The following is a 26160-nucleotide window of genomic DNA, read 5'->3' on the forward strand; positions in this document are numbered from 1 at the left end:
GTACTTTTCTTGAAAAAACCCTACTCAGTATATCCAGGCAACTGGGAAGTCAGCAACTCAGAAGCATGATGAATCAGCTTCAGAGTCCTGTTTGTTTAACCCTCTGTTTCTCAGAATAACCTAAGATCTATAAAAGGGAAAATCTTCATTGATGGCAAATCTAAAGAGAATATCCTTCATAAACCAGATTTCAGGCTGTCAGAGCAGTGATTTCAGCCTACAACAGCTTAACTCCAGAGCTGCTTCTCCCTCTGACAGTTGTTAAATAAAGCCACAGAAAACAGGTTGTATTTTAAGGACACTTAATCCACTGAAACCACTTTTGTTGAAATCACACAGAATATCTTTGTGCCGCCAAATCCAAGCTTACTTCTCAGCCCTCACTTTGTTTGATCTCTGTGCACTTTTTGGGCACAGTTCATCACTGTCTCCTTTTAGAAACACTTCGCCTGGCTTCCAGAAAAGCTCTTCCTACCTTACCAGTAGTTCCCTGTGCAATCTCCTTTACCAGCTGGCTCCTCCTCCTCAGTGCTAAACGTGGGAGAGCCTCAAGGCTCAGTCGTCAGGCCAGACCTCTTGTTTTCTGTAATCACTCACTAGGAAATCACATTTAGTGTTAAATGCCTTCTGTTAGCTGATGATACCTTAATTTATATCTCCTCTTCTTCCCTAAACTGCTGTCAAATCTATCTAGCTGCCTGTATGACATTTCTACTTACATGTGTGGTTGAAATCAATACCCAAAGATGTCAAAATGAAATTCTTGGCTACTCTTTTTTTTTTTTTAATAAGATTTATTTATTTAGAGAGAGAGAGCACAGGAGCAAGCGTGGGGAGGGGCAGAGGGAGAAGGAGAGAGAAACCCCAGCAGACTCCTTGCTGAGCTAAAGCCTTATACAGGGCTTGATCTCAAAACCTGAGAGCATGATGACTTGAGCTGAAACCAAGAGTCAGATGCCCAGCGGACTGCACCACCCAGGGGCCCCTTGGCTCCTTTCTTAGCCTAAACCTGCTCCTCCTGGTGTGTCTTTTTCCTCAGTAAATGAAACTGCCTTTCCTCCATTGGGCTTGGTTCTAAAACCTTGGATATATCCTTTGACACCTCTGTCCACCAGCTTAAATATGGCAGTGCTATCTTCAGAACATATCTGAGTTTATCCATCTCTCTGTGGCTGCCCCTGAGTTCAGACCATCATCATCTTTGCCTATGCTACTGCAGTAATTCAGGAACTAGTCTCCTTTTTTTCCATTTCCAGTTTTGCCTGTATTCACCCAACAGGTAATCACTTTAAAACAAGGTAGAAGCCCTGCAATGGCTTCTTACCACTCTTCAAACAAATCCACAGTCCTTCTACCATGGCCCACAAAGCTGTATATGGTCAGGCCTCTGCTAAATGAGCCATCTCCTCTACCACCTTATTCTGTATTAGTGTTATCAAATTTAGCAAACTCATTTCTACTTAGGCTGCCTGCTTGGAATATTTTCCTTTACAAGTTTGGATGACTAATTCTCTGTTCATTTTTGTCTCTGCTTAAGTCACATCCTCAGAGAGGTTTTCTCTCACCACTCTACCTGAAATAATGCCCCACCGCCATTACTTATATTCTCTTTTTGGTCTTCCTATTTTTATAGTACTTAACACTACTTGAAACGTTTTATATTTGTTTATAATATGCCCCCAACACTAGAATGTATGTTCCCTGAAGGCAGGGAGTTTTTTGTCTGTCTTATTTAACTCCTGTATCCCTAGCAGCTAGAAATGCTAGCATGACCCAGAGTATCTAGCGTGTAATAGATGCTCATTAAAATATTGTTGAAGGGATGACTTTCCTAAAAATGAGCAAAAACCACAGAAGTGCACAAGATTTAAAGAATAATACCAGCTTCCAGAATTAGAGGAATAAACATTTAGTTCAAGTAAGTGGGGAAAACCTTTAATGTTTAATTTTCTTTTAATGAGATTCATGAAAGAAATTGCATCTTTGAAAACGATATTGTGAAAATTTCAAATCAGTGGATAAGCATGATTACAAATATTTAAAAAGTATGGTGGAGACAATGAAATGCAGTGCAAATAACAGTTGAAAAGAAGGTCAGGAGTATCACCTTGAGCAAACTAACCTGCCAGAGCTGAGAAAAAGGGTAAAAGGGAAAAGATGGGCAAAAAGAATTTTCTGACCTAAATTTCCTTTTTTGTCATAGAATGTGATGTATTCCTTTTGGTCGAGCATTTTGGTGCTTTTGGTGCTTTGTCATTCATGACATAATCTTCTATATTATTTAGCCAATGGAGGTTAACTTTTTTCTTTAAACCAAAGTTGTATCTGCCATTTAGATGCTTGTTAAATAATGCTTAATATAAGACAAATATCAATCTATTAATGGTATTAAGTAATTCAACCACCATGAGAAACTGGACATTATTATTCTTGCTTTCATCTTTAGCTCTCCACACCTTATCAGTGATCAAGTCTTGCATTATATACTTCATAGATGTATTTTATTTTATTTTTTATTTATTTTTTAAAGATTTTATTTATTTGACAGAGAGACATAGCGAGAGCAGGAACACAAGCAAGGGGAGTGGGAGAGGGAGAAGCAGGTTTCCCCGCTGAGCAGGGAGCCTGACGCGGGGCTCGATCCCAGGACCCTGGGATCATGACCTGAGCCGAAGGCAGACGCTTAATGACTGAGCCACCCGGGCGCCCCTCATAGATGTATTTTAAAATCTCTGTACTTCTGTCCCCTCTTTTTGCCTCTGTGGTTTAGTTAATAAAATAGTTAATATTAATAAGACCAATTTTATAGGTTTGTTGTGAGGGTTAAATACCTAACATACTGTAAGTGCATTTTAAATGTTTGCTACTTATGCTAATATTGTTACTGTAGGATACTGGCTCAGATCACTGTCATTGCTTACCAGAATTTGTCTCTAGATTTCTCTCTACTTTTGCCATTCTCCCAGTTCCCAGTTTTCTTCACTTCAGCCTGAGTAATCTAAAGGCACATCTAATTGGATTACTTGTATTTAATACTTCCGGGTATTTAAAACTTCCCAGTGGGCTCCCTTTTATTGTTGGGGTAAAGTCTGTAAAACTTTCTGTAACATATCTTAATGAACTCTTAACTTCTTTCTGTAAACAGGTTGCTCTTCTGTACTGGGGTTTGTAGGTGAGCGGTTCGTAGGTGAGCGGGAGGAATCCTGTCAAAACAAAATAGAGTTGGGGGTGACTTTGCCAGGACAGTTGGACAACGAAGGGCTTTCTGGTTTGTAAAGCATGGCCATAATAATCCTAGTTGGTAAAGATTTTAAGCAGATAATAATAACCAGATGCCCATTCTGGTTATAAAAATATCTTAAGGCATGCATAGATGTATAAGCTTTGTGCAGTACTACTTTGTATAATCTCCGTGGAAACTATATGCATTATATTTTGATAAGGCAACTTAATGAGGTGATTTGCTTTGTGGAATGAATTATGAGCCAGTTACTTTAGGTTTGGAATGGTCAATTTTGAGTTCTTCGTTCTAACATTATATAACATTAATACACCAAGGCTTGTTTGTTAAGATCACACCTATAGAGTAAATGTATTAGCAACTGTTTATCTTTCTGTTCTTTGTTGCAGGAGGGTATGGTTCCATTCCATTTTATCCAAACATGATATCAGATTATCCAGGAACAAGTTAAAAAGAAGGGAGACTGGTTCCAGAACACATCTCTGGAAATTACCCTATGGACCCTGACTCATGGCAACATTACAATGTAGGTTCTGTATGAGCATCAATAGCCAGTGGTCTTTGTTGAGCCTATCACATAACATGTTCCTGTTCACTGAGTCAGAGGTTGAAAAAGGTTATTATAAAGGCTGTTAGCAGTTACTTTATTTTTGGAAATCATGGTTTAATCAAAGTGATATTTTGGTCCAGAGACCTAGGAGTACAGAATCTTACCCACGACCAGTCCTGCTTCAGCCTGAGGCTTCATGAGTGTACAGACGGTTGCTGACTTAATGATGGTTTGACTTACGATTTTTCAACTTTATGGTGGTACGAAAGCTGTGTGCATTCAGTAGATGTTGTACTTTGAATTTTTATCTTTTCCTGGGCTAGCGATACATGGTATGATATTCACTCCCAGTTGGCCATGTGACCACAAGGGTAAACAGCCAATGCACTTAACAATGAATCTGTACCCATACAGCCATTTATTTTTCACTGTCAGGATAGTTATTCAATAACTTACATGAGCTATTCAACACTTCATTATCAAACAGGCTTTGTATTAGATAATTTTGCCAACTATAGGCTAATGTAAGTGTTCTGAGCACATTTAAGGTAGGTGGGGCTGAGCTATGATGTTTGGCAGGTTAGGTGCATTTAAATGCATTTGAACTTAACGATATTTTCAATTTACGATGGGTTTATTGGGCTATAACCCCATCTTAAGTCGAAAGTATCTGTATATGCAAAGCAGCAGCAAAGCGGGGCAGCTTTAACACTTAGTAGTTTGGGAGTTAGCCTCATAGCCTCAGGCTCCAGGGAGCTTTGTCGGACCATTTGGAGAACTTTACCTAAGCCAGGTTGGTCTCAATAGCCTAGAAACAGATACGGTAAATGCTTGTTTCTTTGCGCAGCAAAGCCCAGCTAACATCTTCTGCTTACCAATGTGCCTACTATGTGCCACATTCAATGCTCATTTCTTTACATTTATTGCTTGGTTAGCCCTCAAAGCAACTCTGTGAGATAGGTATTTAAAGATGAGGAAACTGAGTCTTTAAAAGCCTTAGTTACTTCCTCGGGTTCATATAGGCAGGTGAAGTGAAAAAATGTCCAGTCTGACTTCTCATCATTTCCTCTACAAGTTTTTTACTGATGTGGCCCCAAGAATGTATTACAGGTGTGCTAAGATAATGATCCCTTTTTCCTGGGGATCCTTGCTGGGCTGGATAGGGGGTTACTTAGCTGACTAGAGTTTCTGACTGAACAGACATGAACAGCCTAATCTTTTATACTAGTGTGCCATACAAATACTATATTCTGTGTATGCCCTGACATGAGGAAGATAGAGACACACTGGCCTGCTTCACTGAAAGTAACAAGAGTCAGCAAGAAGAAAGCATTTGCCCCTACTTCTTACAGCCATCCTCCGATCAGCCTCTCTGGCTATAGTAATATGCCCTAGTCAGTGCCAAATGGGAAAGAGAGGAGAGTCTAGAAGGGAAACAGAAAGAAATGGTTGGAGCCCACTCCCCCAGGAGCCGGTGAGTGGGTCAAACCTTACTTACTTAACAGGAGCAAGAGATTGCTAAAGGGATGGCACACACTCAACTTGCTTTTTAAGCCATAATAAAATGTTCTGAAATCTTGAATATACCACATTTCTGGGAGGAGCGGACTGACCTTTGAGAAAAGGTAACAAAAACTTTGAGCTCCCTCTAGAGGTCAACAGTGACAAAGGAGCATCATAATGGGAAATAACTGAACCTGAAGCTAGCCTACAAGAAAGAAGCTAGCAAGAAACTAGCATTTTATAGATGCATTATCCAGAAAAATATTTTCTTTGGGGAGTAATTAGTTACCTTTGAGAAGAAATTTGGGTTAATCACACTCTAATTAGCTATGTGGGGTCAATCCTAAATTCAGTGTTTGCTGTATTAGGGTATATTGAACTAATAAAGGGGAAAAGATCATGAAGATAGGTTGTGTTCAAACAAAATAGCATGCTTCTTGATGGGAGCTCTGAGTGTTGAAGCAAACCAGATCAAAATGAGAATGAATTTCTGTGCTATCAGAACGTTCTGACAGCAGGTCCTTGACTTTAGCAGAGCTAAAGGTGATCAGTGTACCCTCTGTGTTCTGACCCCCCACCTCCCCAGCTTCTGAAAAGAGAACAATGAGTACAGATCAGTATGCAGAAGTCCAAATTGCAGGCATGTTAAAACTTCTAAGAAAGCTAACATACAATTTAAGTTTTAGAACCTCAGCTGATCAAATGAAAAATCTATTTCAGGACAGAAATCTTAGTCCTGGTCAGATACTCCACGGATGAGAATTTAGTTACGTTGCTGACCTTTACAGTATTTACTCCTTTTGTTCTCAATTGGTTTATTCTTCTCTTCAGAACTCCTGCATAGTTAGTATGTAACTATAGAATGAAAAAGTTAGAAGTCATGTTTAATTTGTGGTAATATTAAGGATGTATGAAAGTTACACATTTTTTAAAAGTTCCTGAGGTGCTCAAAAGAACAGAAGGATGGGAGCATCCCACAAAGGGATGCAGGAGCCAACCTGAAAGGGCTCTCAATGACCAAATCTGGAATAATTTGAACAACACAATAAATGACATAGTAAGATTATAACCAAAGTATGAAATAAATAAATATGAGTTCATATAGATAAATAACCGAATAAATAAGTGGGGGAGGGGAGACACATGTCCCCAACAGAAGAATTTCAAGTAATTTATGTAGATACTCCTCCTCAAAGGGGTGGAGCTTAACACCCCCAATCCTTAAATGTGGGCTGGACTTAATGACTTCCTACCTTATGGGGGGAGGGGATGACTTTATAGTGGAGAAACGTGGCAGTCATCAATAAGTAATATTGTTAAAATGTACCCTGGCCTGATACGATAAGAATGACATTTTACCTCTGTGATCTTCCTGCCAGTAAGCCATAATAGCAAGTGTGGCCATGAGAAAAACAGTCTCAACTTGAGGGACATACTGTAAAGTACCTGGCCAGTACTCTTCAGAACTGTGAAGGTCATCCAAAACAAGAGAAGTCTGAGAAACTGTCACAGACCAGAGGAAGCTAGAGACAAGAGGACTAAATGTAATGTGGGATCCTGGATGGGGTCCTGGAACTGATAAAGGACACTGGAGAAAAATGAGTGAAAGCTGAATGAAGTGTGGAGTTTAGTTAATATTCCAGTGTTGGCTCTTCAGTTGTGACAGATGAATCATAGCAAATGTAAGATGCTAACAAATAAGGAAATAACTGGGTTGAAGGTGTACGGGAACTGTCTGTATTACTGTCTTTGTGACTCTTATGTAAATCTAAAATTATGCTAAAATTAATTTATGGAAAACAGAGGTTCAGCTTAGTTAACTTTTGTGCTGTGTAGCTTTTGTTCAGTGATGTTTGAAAAATCATTCTCAGGTGTCTTGAAAAATGGGGAACTTCTCTGTTATGTGTTCATGCATTATCACTTGCGGTTAAGTAGCCTGTGACTTCTATGTGTGTGACTTTAAAAGTGAGAAAGACCCCATCTCATAAAAGGAGAGTGAGTAGTGATCAGTGACATAGAATCTCTAGTACCATGGTTTACTGCTGTAGCAGTGGCGGGAGTTGAGCAGAGCAGAATCATGCTTCATTGCCTCAGTTCCGTTCTGATTTCACCATTGATTGGCATATAACTTACAGAAAGTAACTTGTGTTAAATCACTGTTGGCTGATGAATTCCAGGTTACAAAGAAAGAAATCTGAGATCCATTTTTGTCAGAGTGCGGTCTGGACTAGTGGACTAACAGAGATCCATGGTCATGGGTGGAGTTACGCAGCATTTGCAGATGTATCGTCCTTTCAGGTCTTTAATTTTCCACATTCCAAGTTGCCTGAAAGAAGCACATTATTTTTCTCCTGCCATTATTCTGTTTTCTTCGTCCCCTAGATGTGTTAAGTATCTGAATACATGTTATATATGCTCTGTCCATTGTTTCTTTGCAAATTTTGAAATTCATAATTGACTTACTCAAGGTCGAATTATATCTTAATAGTACAGCTGAGACTACATCTCCAGGTGCCTTCTTCTTCTTGCCTAATGGTTAATGAAGGGCCAAGGGAAAAGAGTGGAAAGGGAGGAGGATTTCAAGAAAAATTAGAGCAAAATATGAAAGGATATTGGCAGAATAAGAACATCGGATGTTTCCCTTATATTCTCTAACACTTTAGATAACTGGAAGACATTAGTGAGCATCTTTATACATTTTTTTAAATTTTTGGATTATTTTGATAGGATGACTTCTGGAACCTTGATTCCAGTCTCTTGATTCCAAGAGAATCAGTGCTTTGTGGCTGTTGATTTAAATTATCAAATAGTTTTCCAAAATAACCAGATATACTTCTCTCTACAATGTAGGTAGAACAATTTATATTTTTTCCTCTAGTTTAATAGATAAGAAATGGTGTCTTAATTAAAAATTAATTTAATTTTGAGTGGATATTTTCTTATATTTTACCAGTATTGCTCTTCTGTGAATTGTCTTACCATGTTGTATTAGCTGTTTTTGGAAATACAAGTATTTTTTCCTAGTCCACTTGTCTTTAGTTATTGTGTAAAAATCACATTTTTCTTTTATTACGTCTATATATGTTATCCCTCTGGTGTATTTCTACCCCTCCAAAACCTAATAAAAATTTTTTTTTCCTGGTGGGCCACATACAGAAGGGCTAAGGGAATGGGGATAGGAAAGGTGATATTTCAAGCAAGGCAGACAACACACCCAAGCTAAAGAAGGAAGCATAAGAGTGGGCATAAGTATAAATGTGGAAGCTGTATGTAAAACATCAGCCTTTCTAGAGAATTTGGCCAGTGCTATGGTACTAGAAAGGAAGATGGTATATTTAGGACAAAGGTTCATATTGTTTTCTTATGATATAATTTGCAAACAGTGAAATTCACCCTTTTTAGCATACAGTTCTTCAAAGTTTGATTTTTAAAAAAACATACAGATGGGGTTCCTGGGTGGCACAGTCATTTGAGAATCTGACTCTTGGTTTCAGCACAGGTTGTAATCTCAGGGTGGTAAGATTGAGCCCCATGTCGGGCTCCAGGCTCAGTGCGGAGTCTAAGACTCCCTCTCCCTCTGCCCCTCCACCTTGTGCACGCGCTCTCTCTCTCAAATAAATAAAAATCTTAAAAAAAAACCATACAGACGTTTAATCACTCCCAAGATGAAAAGAAGTTCCATCATTCCAAAAAGTTTTCACGTCCCTTTGTAAGTCAACCTCCACCCAACTTCTAAGCAAACACTGATCTGTTTTCTGTCCTTCTAGTCGTGCCTTTTCCAGAATGTCAGATAAATGGAATTATATAGTATGTAACCTTTGATCTGGTTTCTTTAGCTTAGCACAGTGCATTTTGAGTTTAATCCACGTTACTGCTTTTATCAGTAGTTCCTTTTTATTGCTGAGTGGTATTTCATTGTATGGCTATATTGTATTCTGTTTATTCCCCAATTTTGGGTTGTGTCCGGTTTTTGGTGATTACAAATAAAGCTGCTATGAACATTTGCATCCAGATTTTATGTGACCATTGGTTTTTGTTTCACTTGGGTATCTAGTATTACGATTTTTAGGTCACGTGGTGTTTTAACTTTATAAGAAACTGCCAAAACTTTTTTCCCCCAAAGTGGATGTGCCATTCCCATCAGCTATATGTGAGAGTTCCTGTTGCTCATAATTAGCACTAGGCATTGTCATCTTTTTTCTCTTTTAAATTTGAGTCATTCAGATGGTGTGTAGTGGTATCTCATTACTTATTTTGCCTTGTAGAGATTCATCTTTGTCAGAGTTTTCAGGTTACTGTTACAGTAATGGCTATAGATGTGTTAACCTGGACTCCCTGTCTGAGCTCTGGAAACTGATTCCATAATGCTCTGATTGTTTTATTTAAGCCGCACAAGTAGGATCAAATATGCTTTGTAATTTTTTTAAACTCAGTGATATAATGTAGACATTCTTTCTTAATACAAATAGATTTTATTTTTTTGCACTGAGAATGTAAGGTATACATGGACAAACTTTGGAGGGATATACACTGATAGAATAATAGTGGTTCTCTTCAGAAGTGGGGTTAAGAGTGATGATTGTCTTTTTTTACAAAGCAGTTTGTGAGATTAAAACAAAGAGTAAAGTTATTATAATTCCATTACAGATTTTACAGAAATCATAGTGTATATAAATACATCGTATACATATTTTATAATTTGTGCAAGTTTGCTAAAAGACTGTTTAGCTGTCACCTGTGGTTATCTCTTAGTGGTGGGATTTCACGTTTTCTTATTCTTTCAGTTTTTTTTTAAGTTGGTTAAAGTGATCACTGTATTGTTTTTTTACAAAAACAATTCTGTCTTAAATATTTATATACTTAGTTTCCTGTAAATGTTTTTAAGTATTTTTATTGCAGTACTGGTTTTTATCTTTTGCCTTAGAATTGTAAGATTACCAAGTGGTTAGTTAGAACCAGTGGTTCTTAATCTTTAGCTAATTTTATTGTGGTTAGAGAATGTGGTCTTTAAATTTGTAATTAGAATTCTTTAAGGGACTGTCTGTGGCTCAATGGATGAGTTTTTTAAAAATTGCATAGCTCTTTGGAAGATACTAATTTTTTATATTGGTATAAAGTTCTCTGCAGGTGTGTATCAATTGTATCTTTCCAGTGTGTATACTTTCTCCTCCCCCCTCCCTTCTTCCCTGTCCCCTTTTTTAAATCTGTCAGGCATGGAGAAGCATATGTCAGTCTTACACTGTAGTTAAAATTTTTGTCAATTCCTCTATTTCTAATAACCCTGAATTATATATAGTAAAAATCTCTGGGTGTAAAGATTCATGACTGTTAACATCTCTACCACACTTTTTATCAAATACACACATTACAAACTCTTGTCCTATTGAATTCTTTTTTACTTAATTTAACTGATGATTGGAGGCATTATTGGCATTTACTAGGCATTGGCCAGGTGTGTTAGCTATTTGATAGTTTGCAGGACAGTCTTGAACAAGAAAAAATCATCCTGCTCTGCATGACTTAGAATATTCTGCCAAATCTTCATGATGCTGAAAAAAACTTACTTATTCTGAGCCTGAAATATAACTCTTATTTATCAAGTATTTTTTTGCATGGGTTTAATGTACATACTGAGGTTTACTGTGTAAATCAGGGGAAGATTCTGCTTTGAAATTTTAGAATTTTTAAAAAAGATTTATTCTAGAAAGAGTGAGCAGGGAGGAAGGGCAGAGAGAGTCCCAAGCAGCCTCCGTGCCAAGCACGGAGCCTTACGCAGGGCTCAGTCCCAGGTCCCTGAGATCATGACCTGAGCCAAAACCAAGAGTTGTACACTCAACTGACGGTGCCACCCAGGCACCCCTGAAATACTAGAATTTTACAAAGGATTCTTCATGATTTTGCAAAGTCACATCACCAGTGCAGGCTATTGATGGTTTTTGAGTTACCACTATTATATACCTGTATAAGTCTGCATTTATAACTGATCTCTTGTGGTTATTCTACATACAGTGTCATCATGCTTGAAAGTTTACATACTGGTCTTTTTAAAATATATATATATATAGGGCGCCTGGGTGGCTCAGTCGTTAAGCGTCTGCCTTCGGCTCAGGTCATGATCCCAGGGTCCTGGGATCGAGCCCCGCATCAGGCTCCCTGCTCCGCGGGAAGCCTGCTTCTCTCTCTCCCACTCCCCCTGCATGTGTTCCCTCTCTCGCTGTCTCTCTGTCAAATAAATAAATAAAATCTTTAAAAAAATAAATAAATAAATAAATAAAAATAAAATATATATATATATATATATATATCCCACCTTTTTTTCTGGGACTGCAGTGACCCATATGGTAGATACCTGTTAGTATCCTACAAGTCAGGTCTTTGTTCTTTTTTCCTGCTTTGCTCCTGCATTTTTTTTTTATTTCTTCCCCTATTGCTAGCCCTTCAAGTTCTTGATCTTTTCTACTGCAGTATCTCATCTGTTAATGTCATCCAGTATATTTTTCATTTCTAGGTGTTCCTTCTTTGTTTTTTCTCTTGTATTCTCAACATGTTCATAATTCTGTGTTCTGGGGCATATTTACAACAGCTGTTTCAAGGTTCTTGTCTGCTGGGACCTTATTAATTCCATCATTTTTGTCATTTCTGGTTCCATTGGTTTATTTTTCTTCTTGTTATGAGTCACATAACCTACTTCTTTACATTCAGGTGATTTTGGATTGGATGCCAAACATTGTGAATTTACATTGTTGAGTGTTGGATTTTATTCTAGCACATCGTTACTTGAAGTAAATTTGATTCTCTTAAAGTTTACTTTTAGCTTTGTTAGGACAAATTCAGTCTTTAGTTCTGATTTAGTCCCACTACTAAGGTGATACTCTTCTGAAGAGTTTATCTGGTGCCTCATTAATTATGAGGTTTCTCTATTCCAGCTGGTAGGGATCTTTTTTTTTTTAAGATTTTATTTATTTATTTGACAGAGACACAGTGAGAGAGGGAACACAAGCAGAGGGAGTCGGAGAGGGAGAAGCAGGCTTCCTGCAGAGCAGGGAGCCCAATGCAGGGCTCCATCCCAGGACCCCTGGGATCATGACCTGAGCCGAAGGCAGACGCTTAACAACTGAGCCACCCAGGCGCCCCTCAGCTGGTAGGGGTCCTTAACAATTCTGAGCCCTCATAAGCTTTTTGGTGGTTCTTTCCTGGGCCTTATGGAATGCTCAGATCGGTATTCATTTAAGGATCCTAAGTGTCCTCTCTGTAAATCCCTCCAACTTTCTTTTGATACTCTGCCACAAATTCCAGCTGATTCTGCTTTCTCTAACCCCCAGTTTCTCTCTCCACAGCTAAGTGAGAGTGCTGGTCTGTATTTGAATTCTTCCTGTCTGACTGTACTGCCCAAAAGTAAAGCGGGTTAAATACACGATTCCATTTCTTTTTCTTGCTAAAGGGTTCAACAGTATTTTGAAAAGTATTTTGTTCCCGTTTTCTAGTCCTTCCCAGCAAGAGGATGCATCCAGACTGTCTTGTTTTCTCTCATGGCCAGAAGCAAAAGACCAATCCTAACCCTCATCCTCACCTTCATCCACATGTCAGAGCTAATAATTGTTTGCTCACCTAATATGTGGCAGTTATTGTTCATTACTACTATGTATATATACCATAAATTTTCCCTTGTCTGATTTTTATGCTGAGAATGTTATATTTCTGTACCCTGTTTATTATATCACTTAAGAAATAGGGAAGATAGGTAACAAGAAGGAAATGTTATGTCTGGTGAAATAAAAACAGACCAATAATACTGCTGTTGTCATGGTTACCACCAACTAACTACCACTCTGCCTCCAAAAGAAAGCAGTTATTTCAAGCCTTCTTAGAATGAAACCCGGCTACTGATGGTTTAGAAGGAAAGGAAAACGTTGGAAGAAGTGAGTTTCATTTTATATATTACATTATAAATCCTTGGTTTTTATTAAGAGTATATAAGATTTAACAATAAAGGTCAAAAACATAGTGCATATTAAGTTCTCTTACTAAAAATTTGATTGTGCCTTTAAGTGCTGTCTTTATGTTGCTTGGAATTCAGTCTCTGCCTAAAATTGCTGTGTGTTGACTTAGTGCACAGGAGGGCAGTTGAAAGGGAGTCCTTTTTATTAACTAAATTAGAATGTTCTTTTTATAGGATTAACAGGCAGTTTTTTCATTGTGAAATAACATTTTTATTGGCCATAGAAAATATCTTATTTTTTTCTTTAAAAGAGGAAGTTTTTGTTCTTTAATTTTTGTTGTTTGTTGCTATTGGTTTGGGAGAATATGGCCCAGTTGATGGGCCATCCCTTGAGTTTAGTAGTATGACTCATAACAGTGAGGTTAATGTCTTTGCTTTTTAAAAGTATGTTATAGTTACTTTAATCTCAGAAGTAAAGTGTTCTCAAGTTTTCATTAATAGTTTGTTTTAAAACTAGTATCCAGGAATCTAAATTTTCATGAAACACATTTATATTTTCATCCTGCTGCTCCTTGGGGCAGCAGTCCATGTGTTGTAAGATAGTTGTTTTATTTTACCCATAGCTCATTGTTCAAAGGTTCAAAATTATCTTCGGTGCAGCATTCTTGGCTTTGCAGTAGAAGTCAGTGTCCACCCTGTAATGTTTTAGACTTAGTCTGTTCAGTGTGGGAACCAAGTGTGGCTTGTGGTGACTGTATTAGACAGTGCAGATACAGGACACTTCCATTCTAACGCAGTTCTGTTGAACAGCACTGTTGTGGACTTTTTGCAGTCATCACCTCTATTTTTTAAAAAATGGTATGGAACATTGGGCGCCTGGGTGGTTCAGATGGTTAAGCGTCTGCCTTCGGCTCAGGTCATGATCCCAGGGTCCTGGGATTGAGTCCCGCATCGGGCTCCCTCCTAGGCAGGGAGCCTGCTTCTCCCTCTGCCTCTGCCTCTCTCTCTCTCTCTGTCTCTCTGACTCTCATGAATAAATAAATAAAACATTTAAAAAAAATAAAATAAAATAAAAATGGTATGGAACATTAGGAGGATATATGTTTTCTAGAAGTGGATTTAGTACAGTTTTCCAAAAACTGATCCCTGTATTTGGTCAACCTTGCTGGGGTATAGTGTGGTATGGGAGCATGCCATGCTTCTTCCTCACCTTTTGCCCATCATGGTACCCCTAGAAAGCAGTTACGTTCAGTACGGCACACTGAGGTAAATAGGTTGTTCATGATGGGAGGGTAACAGATTTGGGTGCTTTGCAGTATCCAGTCAAACTTATAACCCATTCCTGGCGTGCCAGTATGCCGTGGCACGTGCAGTTCAAAGCTCGGTTTCATAGTGTTCTTCATAAGTGATTCCTGGATGTTTTGTGATTCTGTAAGCAGCATTTGATTTTCTTCTTCCTTTTATTCTCCCTTTCATATGTCATATTCTCAGTGAGACCCTGTGAGATCTTGGCATTTCACGAGTCAAAAAAACTTAAAAAGCATCATCCACAGACTTGGAGATTTAATAGGTGCTTGTGTATATTTGATGGTTCTTACGCTTGTACAGATGGTTGAGCATCCAGAAATCATGGTAGCTCTTTTCGTTTTGGGGGAGGGGACAAAGGAACGCCATTGACACAGTGCCTATTTAAATTTCATCATATAAACCAGGAAAATAATTTACTTATCTGAAATATGGCTATATTAAATACATGAAGTATAAAAATCACAGCAAGGAGGCCACAATTCTATCCACCCACCCCTCCACCAAATACAGTTGCTTTACACTATTCAGCTAAGCAGTGGTTTTGTTGGCTATTTCTAAAGTTTTCTCTTTGTTCGTTGGCTTTTGGCAAGATGAGTAATAACAAACAGCAGTATCTTAATATCTGTAAATTGAGAAGGTTGTATACCTTTCGCCCATTATTTCTCTTCCTTCCAAAAGGATTTAAAGTGGGTTGATTTCGTAGTGTATGGTATCTTTGGTTCTTGCCCTTCCCTAACATTCAGCCTCTCTAGATACTTAGGCCAGTTGCTTAGTTGTTTCTAGGATTCCTCAGCCTATCTCCAGTGTACCTGTTAAAATTTTGTACCCTTGCTGCAAAGGTGGTTCAGTATTAAGCATTTATAAACTTTACTCTGGAATTCTAGTTGTTGTAAAATAACCATTCCTGGGATGAGTGACCATTGTGAGAACAGATGTCTTTTTTTTTTTCTTTTTCAAATTTTTATTTAAATTCTAGTTAGTTAACATATGTAAGAACAGATGTCTTATTATTCTTGTTGCAGCTTGCTCTAAAATACTGGTCTTTTTCTCTTCTCTCCCTCCTCTTCCCTCTTCACCTTCTCTCTCTTACATGCGCACAGACGCAGACCCACACACGTCTCTTTGCTTCCCCTCCCCATCACATGTTCAGTGACTGCATTATAAATTGCTTCGTCAATCAGTACTGTCTTTAGTACCTGGGTGGGGGGGAGGGTAGTGTAATAAAGGCTGCTTTACTACTTGATCCTTGTTCTGTCTTCTAAGAATTATATAGATGTACACTCCCCATCACCACCATCCCCATCCCACATCTCTCTTCAGCCCTTTTACTATAATGACCTCCTTTCTGACTTAATCATCTCTAGATTTTTTTCCTGTCCAGATCACCTAAGGAAGATCAAGACTTCTCCCCCGTTGGAAATCGAGCCCATCTTGGAGTATACCTGTCCCTCCTGCTTTTCACTACTCAGCAGGGAAGCTAGTCAGTCCTAGTGATACCATCATCATTGACTTATCCCTTATTAAGTTATAGCCATGACAGCTTATCTACTTAACAAGTTGTGATTTCTTTAAGTGAATGCAACAGTTTGTACCTGGGAAAAAGATGAAATAATTTAAATACTGAGCCAACCCTGCCTATTATTCATTGGATGAACAGGAACATGAATCTGCTGTTAGGTGTGAGCATTTTACCAAGTTGAGAGTCCTAGAGGTCATGGATATTTTTGGTGTAGCATGACTTTATATTCAAATTAAGTAGTTCATTTGATGCATTAGCCAAAGAAACCATAAACTAGCCTTGCAGTAGGGGAAATTGGCTGAGTTGGACTGATAGCAGAAAGAATTTATGTTTGTCTGAGGGGCTTGAATTTAAAGATAATTTTATTATGTATGATTTTTACCTTATTCCCCAATTTTAGAACCTAACCTTCAAATCAGTGAGTCCATATATTCTGTCTGATATTGTTAGTTTCTACTTACTTTTTGTCTCAAACTGTACTCTAATGTACTTTAAGTGCAGGGACTGTGTATGTTTTTAACCCTTTAACATATTCAGTACAGAAGTAAGTACAGTACAGAGCACCCAGTAGAATGGCTTTTATGTTTGATTTCTTATTTGGCCCATTGCTTCTGCAGTAGTGTGTTGTTTAATACTTACATATTAAATAATATTTACAGTGTAGCTTTTCCAACATTGTTTTATTGTTGATCTTTAGTTTTGTACCATTGTGATTGGAAAATATACTTGGTATGATTTCAGTCTTCTTAAATTTGTAATATTTGTTAGATGTCTTTTTATGTGATTTAATTGGGGGATTCTTCTGTGTGTACTTGAAGAAAATGTGTATTCTGTTTTTCTTGGATGGAATGTTTTATATATATATTTTTAGAAGCATGTATTCTGAAGTATGCTTCAAGTAAAAAACTTTCTTGTTGAAAAAGAAAAAAATAATTTTTACTGAGGGTACTTGTTTAAAATAAATCATGTCGGGGCGCCTGGGTGGCTCAGTCGTTAAGCGTCTGCCTTCGGCTCAGGTCATGGTCCCAGGGTCCTGGGATCGAGCCCCGCATCGGGCTCCCTGCTCCGCGGGAAGCCTGCTTCTCCCTCTCCCACTCCCCCTGCTTGTGTTCCCTCTCTCGCTGTGTCTCTCTGTCAAATAAATAAATAAAATCTTTAAAAAAAAAAAAAAAAAAAAAAAAAAAAAAAAAAAAAAAAAAAAAAAATAAAATAAATCATGTCAAATTGCACTACTGGGTATTTACCCCAAAGATACAAATGTAGTGATCTGAAGGGGCACGTGCATCCCAGTGTTTATAGCAGCAGTGTCCACAATAGCCAAACTATGGAAAGAGCCAAGATGTCCATAAATAGATGGATGGATAAAGAAGATGTGGTGTATATATATACAATGGAATATTATGCAGCCATCAAAAAAAAAAACCGGAAATCTTGCCATTTGCAACGACGTGGATGGAACTAGAGGGTATTATGCTAAGCAAAATAAGTCAGTCAGAGAAAGACAAGCATCATATGATCTCACTGATACGAGGAATTCTTAATCTCAGGAAACAAACTGAGGGTTGCTGGAGTGGTGGGGGGTGGGAGGGATGGGGTGGTTGGGTGATGGACACTGGGGAGGGTATGTGCTATGGTGAGCTCTGTGAATTGTGTAAGACTGTTGAATCACAGACCTGTACCTCTGAAACAAATAATACATTATATGTTAAAAAAAAAAAAAAAGAGTAGGAAGGGGAAAATGAAGGGGGGGAATCGGAGGGGGAGACGAACCATGAGAGACTATGGACTCTGAGAAACAGGGTTTTAGAGGGAAGGGGGTGGGGAGATGGGTTAAACCGGTGATTAAGGGAGGCACGTACTGAATGGAGCACTGGGTGTTATACGCAAACAATGAGTCATGAAACACTACATCAAAAACTAATGATGTAATGTATGGTGACTAACATAACATAATAAAATAAAATTTAAAAAGCATGTTAGGGGAAGTTGGTGGGGGATGGGTCAAACAGGTGAAGGGGATTAAGAGTACACTTAACCATGATGAGCACTGAATATATAGAATTGTTGAATCATTATATTGTACACCTGAAACTAATATAACACTGTATGTTAACTATACTGGAAGTAAAATAAAAAACTTAATAAAAAATAGAATGGCTTTTAAATATTATGTTTATATATTCAGTTTTACACCTTTATGTTACATATGCAGACACTAAACTTACTCTTTCCTCCTGATACCACTGACCATGGGGGGCTTCTGGGTTTTTAACCTGGAAGTGGGGTGCTGTCCATACCATCTGAAGGTATATGCAAATTTTTGTACACACTTAAAACATATGCAGTTTTCTGGCACAGCATGTGTAACTTTGAGTAGATTCTCAGAGTGTTCCAAAAAAGTAAAGTGTCTTGGACCTAGACAATGGAAAAAGCGAAGAAAGCTTTCCAAAATCAAACTGGTCTTGAAAAAAATCACTAAAAACTATAAAATGATATGTTGGTCAGTAATTTAAAGATTTAAGGTATATAGTGTTGTTTATTATATCAAGTCAACATGCTTAAATTCTTACAGTGAGCTAATATAGACCGGAAAATGACCCTTCTCTTGTAGGAAAAGTTTACTTATTTCAAGTGCATATGACAGAGTCTTTCCTAATTTGGCATACTACTTTATAGTGAAGAACTTGTTAGTTAACAGTGGTAATTTTTATAGTGTAGTTGTTTATCTTAATGCCTAATTCTGTAACTTAGATTTTTTTTCTTTAGAAAAATGGCTCTGGTGTCAAAAAGCAAGTGAAAACCTCTATAACTTACTTGATCTTACTGTGAAATTAGCACTGACTTTGGGTGTAACATGACCAATTCTAGTAGCCTTTGTGGTGTTTGGGAGCCATGAGAAGAGCTGTGCATATGGAAGGTGCATAGCACAAAGCATTTCTGCTGTGTGTGTGTTCTGTTTGCAGACATTTGTTTAAGAGGCCATAATTTGAATTAATAATTTTACTGTTAAAATTCCATCTGAAATCATTTTTACATTTAAAATTTCCCCCCAGAAGAATGAAGGGGGGAATCGGAGGGGGAGACGAACCGTGAGAGACGGACTCTGAAAAACAAACTGAGGGTTCTAGAGGGTAGGACGGTGGGAGGATGGGTTAGCCTGGTGATGGGTATTAAAGAGGGCACGTTCTGCACGGAGCACTGGGTGTTTATGCACAAACAATGAATCATGGAACACTACATCAAAAACTAATGATGTAATGTATGGTGATTAACATAACAATAAAATTAAATCAATAAAATTTCCCCCCTTTTCAGTTATATCTGCTTTAATTTTCTAGGCTGCCTTTGGGTTTGCATAAAGAAGTTTATCAAAAGTATATGAGAAAGAAAATTAGCAACATAATTAATGTTTAATGATGCTATCAAAATGTTTCATAAATTGTTGGATTACAAATTCATCATTTTAGTGAAATACCAGTAAACCACTAGTATTTAAGTATTTATTACTTGTGTTATTAAAATAGTCTCATACTGATTTATTGTGCAGAGAATGTTTTTTTGGAGAACCAAAACATTCATGAAAGAATCTTAGATTTACTTATTTCTGATGACAGGTTGATCTGTAGGCTTCCAACGTGTTAGGAAAAACATGCTAAGTTCTGAAACTAGTAAGTTGGGAAAGAAGAACTGACATCATCTTTTGTTTTTGTTTCAATTATACAGCAGATATAATTTCTACAGTAGAATTTAATCATTCTGGAGAATTACTAGCAACAGGAGATAAAGGTGGTAGAGTCGTCATCTTTCAACAGGAGCAGGAGGTAAGTGTTTAAAGTTTAAATTTCAGGTTGCTCTTGGGGCTAGAACTTCTGTTGAACTTGAAGTATTTCATCAGAGGATGTTGGCTTTTTTTTTTTTTTTTTTTTTTTTAGGAAGTACCTGTTTATTCAAGCAGAATATCCAGTGGATAGATAGCTCTGCCTCTCTTAGCTTTGTGTGTGTGTGTGGTTTTGATTTAAAAACACAGCGCTTTAATTGTTAGAAGATTTGGTTAGAGAGAGGAGTGGGAAGTGGTGGAATTAATCCAAGATTTTAACTGGTTTTGAAGCCTTGCCCCCCCCCCCTTTTTTTCTCTTAAAAAACTCCATAAAGCAAAATTGCTTTTGTTCTCTTCTCAGTGCCTAGTTTGCTTTGTGTAATTGGGGGTGGGAGGCTAGTTTAAAGAAAAAGCTGCTCACTTATTTTGACATCAGTTCATACTAATACTGTTACTGTGGTTTAAATAAAACGGTTTTAAATGACAATTGCATGTATACCCATGTAATATAATTTACAAGCTCAGTACCCTTTTAAAATGAGTTGATTTGACAATTGTTTCCTTTTCTCTTTGAAGAAGGGAATTTCTCATTGCAGACTCTTGAGATTAAAGTGAGTTTTGTTTTGGGTATAGCTTAGGCACACTTCTAAATCTAATTGACAAGATTTCTCACTAAAATTTTATGCTAAACAAAATTTGTCACACTAGATTTTCCCTTGCTCTTTCCCTCCATTTGTAGATCAAAGTTGAAACCTTTTTAAAAAATCATTTGTTTTGAAACATCTGTCCCTGTCTATATATCCAAAAAGAGTTAAAGTAATGTGCATAAATTGCAAGGGTTTACAAATAGATGTCTAAATCATAGCAGAGAGTTAGGTTTTAAAGGATTGTGAAGTTCCTTAAATAAGCAAAGAATCTAGTAATAATACTACTACTTTGCACTTCTATAGCGCCTTTGACCTGAGGATCTCAAAGTGCTTTACAAACACTAATGAATTAATCCTCACAACACCCCAGTGAGGTAGGTAATTTAATTTTAAAAAAAAATGATTAATAGTGTCTGATTAGAAGATGCACAAACACTAAATATGTCTCCTTTTATTTATTATTTTTTTTGGTTGGACGACAATATGAAAGACTCAAGCTTTTCTTGTCAGAGACTGTTCTTGTGGGAAGTGGGGGGCAAAATCAGTTTTCTGTTCCTGTTTTTAAGCAACTAAAATCTTGACCATAGGGATCTTGAAATACTTAAGAGTTGAAATGGAACCTTACAGATCATTACAGTTTCCCTTTCTTTACAAATGAGAAAGTCAAGATATTAAGAGATCACTTGATTAGTGGCAGAACTAACAACTAGAATCCAAAACTTCCGACATGTCATCTTTTCAGTATTCTTCAATGCCTTTCATGTTAGATAACCAAAATATGAATGTTAATTTTGTCGCTCAGAATTTGAGCTGGCATTCCCATAAGCATTTTCTGCCCTTGAGTGTTTTTTTTCCTGGAAGTTAATAACTTGTCTACACTTTGCTTTTGTTTTAAAGAAAGGTGTTTGGAGTTTTCAGTAAATGTAGTAGGGTGTCGATAAATGTACTCAGTAATAGTTGAAGGCTGTCAGTAATACCTTAAATTGGTGTATATAAATAGTATGTAAATATGTATATAAATAGTATGTAAATAAAAGGTCTAACACAGAGTTACCGAAACTGCTTGAACATTTTACTTGTATTGGGAAACAAGGCCAAAAATTTGAAGCAGATATTTCTTTTGTGAAATGCTATCAAAGATTCTAAAGTACTTATATTTAAAATATATGCCCTTACAAGGAGGAGTTAGCAAAATGACTTTTTGAGGAGGGCCATTGGTATCTATCATTCTTAACTGCATTTGAGAATTCAAGACCATTTTTTCCCAGATGAAGGGGGAGAAATCGGAGGGGGAAGACGAACCATGAGAGACTATGGACTCTGAGAAACAAACTGAGACTATGGACTCTGAGAAACAAACTGAGGGTTCTAGAGGGGAGGGGAGTGGGGGGATGGGTTAGCCTGGTGATGGGTATTAAAGAGGGCACGTACTGAATGGAGCACTGGGTGTTATACGCAAACAATGAATCATGGAACACTACATCAAAAATTAATGATGTAATGTATGGTGATTAACATAACATAAAAATAAAATTAAAAAAAGAGTTAAAGACCAATTCATTATCTGGAACTTCAGATTGGTAGTGTGTCCTCTGAGAATTACTTAGTGTATCAGTATTTTTAAGTGATAGATTAAATAATGATGTAATGATTGATTTCCTCCTCTGAAACTTGATCTTGTTAATATTAATTTGGTGCCTGTTACCTAATTTATTTTCCGCATTTTTAAGCCATATCTTATACTGGAGCTTCTAGTATAGAGCTGTCTTTAGGACAGTTTACGTCACTGATAATGTATGTGTTGCTTACATCGAGAGGCATCTTTATATTAGTACCTAATATATTTAGATTAGATTTTTATGAATTCACACCTATTGTATCTGTAAAACAGGGTTATAGTTTGAAGAGTGGAAGATAACTTAAAGGTGGTCCTTTCCTAGTTTTTAGATAATCACAGGAAAAGTTGTATCAGAAGGTTACATTGCTTAGTTTAATATCAGAGCTCTGGAATTAGAACTTTATTTCTAAATTTCAGTCCAGCTTCTAACAATCACAGCTATTCATATATTTCAGGGCACACTGGTGCCTCTGTGGAGCATTTCTTAGTCTCTGATGATGCGCTAGCTCTGTTTGCAAAACAGTGGCATTTGCATTATTGTGGCTTTATCTTTTCACCTGTCGCTGGGTGAGAACTTCACTTAATTGGCAAATCAAACTGACACCTTTAACTCCCCTTTCTGTCTCACTTCTGTTAAACCTCAAATGTGTCAGGACCCCTGCCTGTCATCCTGTTGGGTACCTCTTGCTGCCTGTCCCTCTTTTCCCCAAGGAAACTGGATATTTATTTAGAGGGTAGGGTCTTCATTCAGTTCAAATATATTTCAGCCTGGTGATCCTGTAACATAATTAACATGTTCTTACAGTTTTTTGTTTGATAGAATCTCCTGATAGAATAAGGTCATGTAGGAAAATTGAGGCACAAGGGTAAGATGATTTCCATGAGGCATCCCACCTATCGTGTTTTGATATCCAATCCAGTGTTTATAGCATGTCCTAAAGTAGGTCACAGCTTATATGTAATAGCTTTTCACAACAAAGTAGATGGTGGGATGTATTTTTTTGATAATGAAAATAAAGTTTTTCTTGGGAGATTCCAAGCCACTGTTAGGTGTGGTTGGTGTTCTCTATTTTTTAGAGGAGCTTTGTTTTTATGGGTGCTCAAATTAGGTGGTTAGCAGTTGTTGAAATAGCTTGGTTCCTATTGACTTTGGACTGCTCAGACTTCAGTTTTCTTTGAGGCTTTCTGATGTACATGGTAAGTTTAAGTGTTTGGGGGGTGGTTTTTTAAAGGGACAGTTAAAGGAGAAAGGTGAAAAGGGAGATTTTTTTTTTTTTTCAGTTCTTCCTAGATTATTATACAGCCTTTGTTTTTTGTTTTCTAGGAGTGCTAGTAATTTTCTCCCCTCTTTCTCTCTCTCTGTTCTTTTTTTTTTTTTTCCCAAAGATTTTATTTATTTGACAGAGAGAGAGAGACAGCAAGAGAGGGAACACAGGCAGGGGGAGTGGGAGAGGGAGAAGCAGGCTTCCCACTGAGCAGGGAGCCCGATGTGGGGCTCGATGTGGGGCTCGATCCCAGGACCGTGGGATCATGACCTGAGCCGGAGGCAGATGCTTAACGACTGAGCCACTCAGGCGTCCCCTCTCTCTTTTTGTTCTTATGTGGTATTCCTAAAACTCCTTAACAGGATATAGAAGAAACCTTAGAAATGCGTGCTTATCACAAAAGATGGGTATGGGTTTAATATGATTGGATTTTCTTTTTAAATTATTTGGAAAGACTAGAATGGGGCTCAAAATCAACAAGATGTTGTTTTACAGAATTCAGTATCTATACAAAGGAGTTTAGTTTGATGTTTAAGTGAAGGAATAGAACCCACTCACTGTTCTAGGGTGATGTGGCAGCATTCACTTAACATGGTATTTACTGAGCACCAATCAGAACAGCAAATTTAGCAGTGTCAGTGAGGAATGGTTCAAAGGGACTGAGGCTGTAATAGCCAGGAGAAGAGATGATGTAGAGTCTTGATATTTAGAGATTCGCATGAGAAGAAACGATTAGTTTCTTTTGTATGTAGAAATAAATGCGTAAGAGCTGGATGCCCATCTGTCAGGAATATTATAGAAAGAATACACGAGTTCAAGAAAATACCACTGTGGTAACTTCCAAATCAATGTATCTATAAAATGAGATTTCTCTTCTAAGCTACCAGGCTTTCACTATCTTCATTTTTCATTTACTCTTTGATTCTAAGTTTGTGTTTTTCAGAGTGCAAAATGTTGGAATCACCTGGGAACATATATTCAAATGCAGATTCCTAGACTGTGTCTCAGAACCACTAAATCAGAATGTCTGGAGGCCTGAGATTCCACTTTTCCTTTTTTTTTTTTTTTTTTTAAAGTCCTTTGGGGACTTCACCTGATAGAAAATGCAAAATTGAAATTGCCTGCATTCCACTACCAGGATAATGATAAAAGCTCCAAAATACAGCTTCAAGTTTATATTATCTAAAAATACATTTAAAAGTTTTCCCAAGATCATATGATACATAGAAAAATGCACAGAATCACAAGTGTGTGGTTCTATGAATTTTGACAAAACAAACACACTTGTGTAACTCTTCCTTGGATCAAGAAATGGGATATTACAGGCACTTTAGAAGCCTTCTCTGTCCTTTCTACTACTACCTTCTGCCAAAGTTAACTGTGAATTTATTTTGCCTGTATTGAAATCTTTGTATGTTTATGATGCATTCGTAGAAATTAAGTGCAAAAATTTATAGGGCTTTTCAAGGGTTCTCAACCTTTGGTGTCATGGATTTCTTCAGCAGCCTAATCAGTTCTGTGGACTTCTCAGAATGTTTTAAATGTATAAAATACATAGAATTAGAAGGAAACTATATTGAAAAATGTTTTTAAGAGTTAAAACACTGAGTAATACGTGTTTTTTTGTGGACAGCAGCTGGGGTATGATTTTAAAACATGTCATTTCTATAAGTGACAAAGTCACAGGTACTGCTAATATGATGGTTTATCGCCTCTATCCATAATTGAAAGAAATGTTGAATTTCAGCTGGACATTAGTGGGAAAAATATGTATACTTCCACCACATCTAAGTTCACAAAATTGCTGGGTTCTATCCATGGATAGGTATTATGTGGGCCCCAACTTAACAATCTCTGGTAATGTAGTCTCCTTTTACCAGTAAAGAGATTAGGGGCCCAGACGATAGGTTTACTCATCCAAAGTCATACAGTTAGTAAGGTGAACCCTTATTCTAGAATCAGCATGTCCTATTTCCCTGCCCATGGCTTTTCCCATTCTGACTTGAGTATAGCAACAGTAGTTTTTGTGCCAGGCCCTCTGCCAAGGTCGCTAAATCTTAACTTAATCTTCACAGCAAAATAGTAAAGATGTATGCACACTTCCTATCTGTAGCTCAGTTTATTACCAATTTATAAATTGAGATTAGAGAAGATAATCAACTTTTCTAAGATCACACATCTAGCAAAGGTGTGTAAAAGCTAATTCTGTATAAATGGGAAGAATACCCACAACATTGAATATTGTTTTTAACAAATGAAGAAAATCTGACTTCTCTTAAGTAATGAGCCTAAGTGGTATAAATCACACAGGAAAATCATTTTCATCACTTTATAGTAATGAGGAAAGTAGTGGATCTTGACTTTTTAATAGTAGCCATTAATGAATGATGTCTTCTCTGTGGTAGGCTTAAGGAGGGAAAAATTAGAGTTTGGATTGAGAGTTTAAATACCTCATTTCTGTTTGTTCATGAATTCATCCAGCCATCTCTCTTGTTCAGCTGTCTGTTGTCCACATTTCTATCCAAACAGCTGTCACACATTTATCAACTACCTACTAACTTGAGGTTCTGTCTCATTTAGAATATTGTATTTTTCAAAAGTGGATTATCATTTAAAGTACCTTTGCTGATTGCTGAGCATATATGAATGTCACTAAACAACTGTTAGACAAAGTAGAATTCCTTTAAGTGTTATTTTTCTACACTAGATTAGATCTTGAAAGGATGTTTTGACATATTAAAGTAAAATTACTT

General features: G+C 37.2%; 1 protein-coding gene across 4 annotated transcripts in view; it reads left to right on the forward strand.

Annotated features, from left to right (window-relative positions):
* The window catches only part of PPP2R2A (protein phosphatase 2 regulatory subunit Balpha), an 84801-nt gene that overhangs the window by 32168 nt on the left and 26473 nt on the right, over positions 1-26160 (forward strand). For 3 of the 4 annotated variants that reach the window (XM_032389222.1, XM_032389220.1, XM_032389221.1), the window contains exon 3: positions 19784-19881. In XM_032389222.1, the coding sequence (XP_032245113.1) occupies positions 19784-19881 (98 nt within the window). Of the gene's footprint in view, positions 1-3630; positions 3768-19783; positions 19882-26160 lie in introns of all 4 variants that reach the window. The other variant, XM_032389224.1, reaches the window with a different exon arrangement.

Source organism: Phoca vitulina, unplaced genomic scaffold (genome assembly GCF_004348235.1).
Source record: "Phoca vitulina isolate PV1807 unplaced genomic scaffold, GSC_HSeal_1.0 scaffold53, whole genome shotgun sequence".
Taxonomy (NCBI): domain Eukaryota; kingdom Metazoa; phylum Chordata; class Mammalia; order Carnivora; family Phocidae; genus Phoca; species Phoca vitulina.